Genomic DNA, 7,353 nt, shown 5'->3' on the forward strand with positions numbered 1-7,353 from the left:
TCTCCCCCCTCCTTCCCGACCAGCCCTCACGCAGGAGGCGTGTCAACAGGGCAGTGCAGGGTGAACAGGTTCTCTGCATGACTCTGCTCCTGCTGCATCGGGTGATGCCCCCTGGGCTATGGAGGCCCTGGGGAAGGGAAGCAAGACAGAGTGAACAGTGGCGAGCAGCTTTTCCATGCAGGCACGCTGTTCCCTGCTGCCCTGTTTCCCTTCCCTGGAGCCTCCGCCGCCTGGTGGGCACCACTTGGCACAGCAGAGAGCACCAGCGCTGCACGGAGAACCTGCTCGCCCTGCGCTGCCCTGGCAGTGCACCTTCTGTGCATGGGGCTCCACTTCTCAAAGTGGCAACATGCACAGGGGCCATGTTACCAGGACAGTGGGGTGGGGAAGCTCACAGCAGCGAGGAGATCCCCACGCAGCCCTGCTGTCCCCAGCCACACCAAGTTGTGCCCGCTGGGATGTGGAGGCCCTGGCAGATGGAAGCAGGACAGGAGCCCACGTCCACAGCCTGCACCTGCCCCACTCACAGATCTGGGGGGTGTAGGTCCTCCCTCTGCCCCCCAGGAGTGCGTGTTGCAGCAAGGAGCCGGCTCTCCCCAACCCCTGAACAAGCCACCAGTGACCTGCTTCCTGCTGGGACCCTACACCCACACATTGCGGCCCTGGGCCCCAAGCCCTGGCCAGCTGGGCAGCAGCCCCAGCCCAGCCCAATTCCTTCCCTAAAGGGGCCTCAATCCCCCTCTATCCCACTTATCTGCTGGAGCTGCTGTGCAGGCTGCGTGGGGCTATATGCATGTACTGTACATGCACGTGGCACCCCTCTGTCTCACCACTGTCCTTCTCCCAGGCCATATTATTGGACCACCTTCCAAGCTCCCTGCAGTCTGCAACTCTGCCAGGCTGCAGGGAGCTAACTGCAAAATGGCATAATACAGTTTCTCTTGTAAAACGAGAAATTCACGTTTGCCTCTGGTAAAAAATAAAATCCGCAGTTTACTCTGTTTCTCCGTGGGAAACGGAAAACCCAGATCCCTGCTAATCACCACCTTCTCTTCCAGGTGCTTAGAAAGGATAAATTGCATCTTTAAATAACTTCACTGAAACTGAAATATTTTTAAATATGTATTGAAAGATGAGATTGAAAACCACTGTAAATTCTTTTGGGGACCAACTTTGATAGTAAAGATTAACTGATTTTTTTTTTTTTTTCCTCCAATTACCTACGTGTCGAGATCATAGTTTGGATTCTGTGTTTCTCTTGCTGAACATCATGCCCTTTAAATAAAAATAAGTAAATATGGAATAAGTACAAGCCTGTACCCTGTTCTTAGGGTCAACAACTTACTGGAGAAGTTAGGACTTGGTCCTGCTTTTTGAACTGTCAGCATATTTATAAAACCTTATTATAAACTGAGCCCAGAGACTTCAGTAGGAGTGTAGGGCATTGGTCATGTTTCAAGTGACGCTTAACACATGGGAAAATTCAGCTCTTTTCCTTTTAAGTTAGGCATATCCTGTTGGCAGCAGTTATGAAATACCTCCAGAACACCTGTAAAATTCTGTTTTATCATCATCTTTGAATGCTAATTCTATATGTTTTTTCCTCTGTTTCTTTGAAAAGGACATTAACTTAACTTGTGGTTTTTCTTTATACTCTCGTAACATGTTTATTCACAGTCTTAAGAACAAGACCATACTGAAAGTTGATATTCTCCTATTGACGACAAACATTAGACACATCTCCTCCTACGTTGTTCGGCATTTTTTAATTTCACTTGCTAGAGGTGTATAGGTCTTGTTCTTCTTCTAGCCAGACATTTCGCACCTTTATCCCCCACAAACATACTGTCATCCTACACTTTCAGAATAGCAGCTTTTTAAACTTGTATAGTGCTGTTTCCTAAAATAAAGACTCCAAGATGTCTGGTGAAATCTTGGCATAAGTTTATAGCAGATGTTGCCATTGCTCTTGGAATATTTATAAAGATATGTATTTCAGTACAACTAAACGGGATAATAAAGCAAATACCTTTTGCTTCAGGGAATACCTTTTTAAGTCTAACCTCCAATCCTAAGGTACAGAAAATTGTTCTCCTTAGGTGAGAAGTTTTATGTTGATTGACTGAAACAGCATGCATTTTGTGCTGAGTGACACGCACTATACTGTGTGAAATTCTCTATTTGGTGCAAAAATACTTTGTTTGCTTCATAGTTTCAAAGAAGCTGTAAAGCACACATCTGTACTTACAAGTCAACACAGAACTATTATCAAGTCAGCTAGCTATATTAGCTGTTGTTATTTTTCCTGTATATTGACAAACATAGATATATTCTTGCTTTTCTTACAGTCTGAAAAACTGATGGCAAAACAGATGGAGTTTTTTTGCAACCAAGCAGGGTTAGAGAGACTGCAACAAGCAGAGAGACGCCTTTCTGCAGGGTGTTACAGACAAAATTCAGAAGAGCACAGCCCCAATGGCATGTCATTAGATAACGCTGATGGACAAGGTATAGTAGCTTCCAGGCATCTTCTTGCTGCCAGTGAAAGTACTAGATATTATGCAACTGTTGGTTGTTTTATTTATGTATCACCAGCAGGGTATTAGGCACTAAGCAGACAAGGCAAGATCCCTGCCCTGAAGTGCTTACAGTCTAAATAATGCAACCAGTTATAGGGAAGATTTGGTGCTGTTACTCTAATGTAACTCCAGGGAAACCCTGCCATCTGAAGTAGAAAGATTCTGGATGCATTCAGTTTTAACAGAATAAAATCTCCCACCCTGGGTTTATATATCTACTTTAAAAATAGATGGAAAAACTATGCTTCTATGTTCAGCTTGGTGGGATTGTACTCAAATCCCTTGATCCTTTATACAAGGAATGCTTCAGAGTCTTTTCACCACTGACCACCCCAGTTGACTTTTGCTTAATGAAGCTAGAAGGTTAAGCTTGTAACTTGGAGAGCTTCACTTCTTATTGTCTATATGTACAATCATGGAATGTAACTGGAGATGATTTTGTAAATTTCCAATAAGTAAGCAAATTTTAATAATACTCCTGCTAGTTTTTAATGCTCCAGAGCAGTTCTGCGGACTGTTGCCTTTTGCTTTAAGGAGGATTAGGCTCCCTTACCCTTTTCTTGCATCTGGATTCCATTGGCGGGGGGGTGTTTGCACTCGACTTTTATTGGTGTAACATGAGGAAGTATTGTAACTTGATATAATGAAAGCTAGGGAACTAGATTTTTATCTTAAGGGACCATTACTATTTACACAGGTTTTTATGTGGCACTCTAATTTGTAGAACATCAGCATGGTTAGAATAGAGCTGTACTGCCTCTTACAGTTCAAAGGTTAGTTTTGTTGTACTTGTATTTCAACATGTAAGGCAGAGTTGGAGATTGTACAATCCTAAAATGTTTTTGGGCAAAATAAGGGATTTGGTATGGCTGAGCCTCCTTTTATAGCAACAACCAGAGTCTGGGGGAGAGGGGGTTTTTTGGTTGTTTTTTTTTTTTTTGCAAATCAGCATTTTACACATCTCTCTTATTACAAGAAATCCCCAGTATGCTAAAAGCTAGGTTGTGCTTCTTGTTAATATAATTGGAGTATCCTTTTATTTATTTATCTTTAGCTTGAATTTGATTCCTAGCATTGGGTTGCTTTCCAAGTATGAATATTTCAGTACTGAATATTTCAGGTGAAAGGCCCCTGAATCTCCGAATGTCAAACCTGCAGACCAGACAGTTGCAACACCTTTCCCTAGATGGCGAACAGCACTCTGGAAAACCTCTTTGCAGTGACTTGATCAGGCTTTACTCTAGTAGTGAGGCAAAGTCTCAGTCCTCAGGTAAGTGTTATCTTTTCCTAGGTTTTTTAAACTACCTATTCACGGGTGAGGTTTGAAAAACCTGGAGGGAGCTGCCTAGCTAATTCTCTCTTTTTCCATGAAGAATTTGCTTTCATAGACCATCGTCAGATAGCTAGATAGATAGCTCTATCTGACAATGGTCTATGAAAGCTAAATTATTTCATAAATATATGCTACAAATGAAAATTCAGGACTAGTGTTTTGATACTGAGCATTTTATGAAAATTATTAAACGTTGTGGTTTGAGGTAGGCTTTTCACAGAACAGGTAATAACTATGCACAGATTAGGGAAGATGCTTGAAATCTGTCTCTACAGACAAAACAGCCAAATTGAGCTACAGCTCAAAAGCTCTGTCTGAACAGGGCTATAATGTGACAACCTGTGGAACCAAATGATATTTAAAGCAGGGTATTTCAAAACGTCTCTTTAGCCCTGTTTTATAAAGAGTCAAATACATTCACCTACACTGAATAAAGCCATGTTAGAATCTAGTTCAGAGCTGAGTTTCTGTTTTGACTGCATAAACCAGGTCTTTTGCACTTCTATCAGTCTTTTTTTAAATGATTTCTGGTCATTGTTTCTCCTTTAATGTAAACTAGTAAACATTAAAACTACTTCTGAGCCTGCTAAGGAGAAACAACTATTCCTTTGTGAAGTCTAGATTGGGTATTTTACTTTGCCAATGTGTATTAAATGTAAAACTGACTCAGTTGATACAAGTGTGTGACTGACTTTGAGACTTTTCTATTTCAAGCACTGATAGTACTATGGAGATGGGATGATAACTGCAGAGTAGTGATTTTTTTCAGGGGCCAAATTTGAGAAATGGGCAAAATCCTTTGTATTCTGGCTGTGTCCATCCTACTGCTGGTGCAACTCTCCACTTTTTTTTTTTCCAGCAGTCTCCTCTGTTCTAGAAGTTTACAGCTGGTGGTCGTACTAATTAATAGCCTTGACACACCCAAGACTACACTCAACTTGCTCATACCACTTACCATTGCTAAGTTCCGCTCCCTGGTGAATAGGGAATTAGTGAGCAATATCAGTTGTGTCCTATTCTGCACCTCTAGTGGGACTGTGATGCAGCCGCGGTCTAGACTTTGGATGTTTCTGTAAAAGAGTGGAGAAAAGTTTTTGTATGCACGTCTTCTGCGAATAGCAGCAGCATTTGTGCAGCTTGCTGACCATTTCTTATGGTAAAAGCAGAAGATACTTATTTCACTGAACTCTTTCCTAACACCTCTTTTCTTTTTATGCAGAAGGCCTTGGCATCTTAAAAGATTTTCCTCACTCAGCTTTTAACAACATAGAAAGGAAAGTCATAAAAACAGAACCTGAAGATACAAGATAGTCATTCTTCTCTGGAAAATGGTGTTGAAATAAAACTTCTGAGGAGAAGCAAACAAGCCTTAATAACCAGTGTTGCCTCATTCAAATAAGAGATTTCATAGCCAAAGCCTAAGAACTGGTGTAGTAGTCTGTGGAAACAGAAAAACAAGAGACATTGCAATCTAGAACAGTAATACAGGTGGATACGCATTCCTGTAAAGTGGTTTTATAATGTGGAAAGGTTCACAAATTAATATTGTGAGCCTGCATTATTTAAGAATGTATTATGTATTTGTATAACTTATCAAAGTAAATCTAGATGTTGGGACGTGTATTGAGTCCAGTAGATGTGGCTACAGTTCATTTTACTTGAAATTTCAACGTCTACTTTAAATGTATCTAGCATAGATATATGGTTGTTATACATTTGAGTTAAAATCCTTGGAGAATTAGGAAAGAGAACCTAGTAACAATTCACAGCTGTTTGCAATGATATTTGTAGGAAAAAAAATTAGAAAATGCAGAAGATATTTCGTGGTTTACAATTTTCTCTGGATATAGCATTTGATAAAGTTGATCCTGTATTATAGCAGACATATTTGAAACTTATTAATGTACTGTCATTTAAATAGTTTCAGCAGCCTTTACATAACACACATATACTACTTATCTACAATTTGGAAGTGATGAATATGAAAAAACTCACTAGCACAGGGGAGTGTCCTACTTATTGTCACTGACAGGACTGCCAAATGTTGTAATTCAGAAAGTTTTATAATATTTTGGACTACTGTGGCTTAAAAAAACCCAAACCAACAATGCATCCTAAATGTGGCAGAGATTTCAGTGTGATGCAGGATTAATGTATTAGTATTCAAAGGTTGCATTTCATACCCATACCATAAACTAGCATAAAGAAGATAGGAAGGGGGATACATTACTGGTAGATGACCTATTATGAGGTGCTGCCCAACCTACATGATTCAATGAATATACCATATACTGAATACAGTATGCCAATGTTTCCTTATGTATGTTTAGTTAACATCTGTACTCATTATTTATTTGACAATCTTTATTTTTTGTACATGGTTTTTCACTTTTGCAGGTATCACTTTGTCTCAAGAAAAATAATTGGCTTAATTTACAGAATTTGGGATTTCGCATGGTATGTGTGTATTCTCAATGTAACTTCAGCTGCAGAGTTGCATTTCTGCAGTGAAATAAGTTACATGCCTTAGTTCCTGAATACAGCTTTTGCCCACAGTGCTTTCTGAGGTGCAGTAGATAAACTTCCATACTAAGGTGTGCACTTCTTGTCTGCAGTTTGCTCTGTCAAATATGTATGTCATACTAAAATTATGAGCAAAATGTGAGCTGGAATGTCTACACTGCAGTCTCTGATAACTGTAAACATGTCTACTTATTTTATCACTTTTGATTTGTGGAACAAAGCTTTATAGTAGAAACACCAGTAAACAACTTTTTATACTATTAAAATGTTTGTTTATAAATGTTCTTTGAATTGTATTGTACTGTTTCACTCACTGAAGAATCTTACTTTAAGTAGTGGAGTTTGCAGCTTTGCTGCTAGAAATAGGAGATGAATGTGTACAGTAATATTTGCTCCTTTATGTTGTGTGTACTAATAATATGGATAGGATATATCTTCAGTTTATAATGTTAGCCATAGCACTGGTTAGTAGCTGAGTAGTTTCATGGAATATGATTCATGTATTATGGTCTAGAACTTGTGAGTGGACTGATTTAACATTTGAACTATACAAGTATAGTTATAGAATTTAAGAAGCAGCAAACTTTTAAAATTGCAGGAAACTTCCCTCTTAATATCGGGCATGACCAAAAGCTCTGCATGAACCACAGGAGATGCTCTTAAATGTCAAGAGCTTACTTGTCTTTCAGTCTACAGTAAGAGGGAAAGAGAGCTCATCTTATCACCACACAGTTTCAGTAGAATACAGAATTTATTTTGTAAACACTAATGTATTAAATTTGCTATAAATTAAAGTTTATGATATAGTTTTATTTTTGATTTATAAATACAGTATGATTCAATTGTGTCATAACCAGTTGGTTAGCTAAGGTGGTCCAGCAGACCATTTCAATCCTAATATACGCAAAGTCTTTTTTT

The 7,353-nt window shown here is 39.4% G+C and overlaps 1 protein-coding gene across 2 annotated transcripts in view; it reads left to right on the forward strand.

The window, feature by feature from the left end:
- Positions 1–7,229, forward strand: part of NAB1 (NGFI-A binding protein 1) — a 33,688-nt gene extending 26,459 nt beyond the window's left edge. For both annotated transcript variants that reach the window (XM_019523107.1, XM_019523108.1), the window contains exons 6-8: positions 2,349–2,508; positions 3,700–3,849; positions 5,132–7,229. In XM_019523107.1, the coding sequence (XP_019378652.1) occupies positions 2,349–2,508; positions 3,700–3,849; positions 5,132–5,223 (402 nt within the window). In that variant the 3' untranslated portion in view covers positions 5,224–7,229. The remainder of the gene's footprint in view (positions 1–2,348; positions 2,509–3,699; positions 3,850–5,131) is intronic.
- Positions 7,230–7,353: the final 124 nt, after the last annotated feature.

This window comes from Gavialis gangeticus, unplaced genomic scaffold (genome assembly GCF_001723915.1).
Source record: "Gavialis gangeticus isolate Ggan-Ray unplaced genomic scaffold, GavGan_comp1, whole genome shotgun sequence".
Taxonomy (NCBI): Eukaryota; Metazoa; Chordata; order Crocodylia; family Gavialidae; genus Gavialis; species Gavialis gangeticus.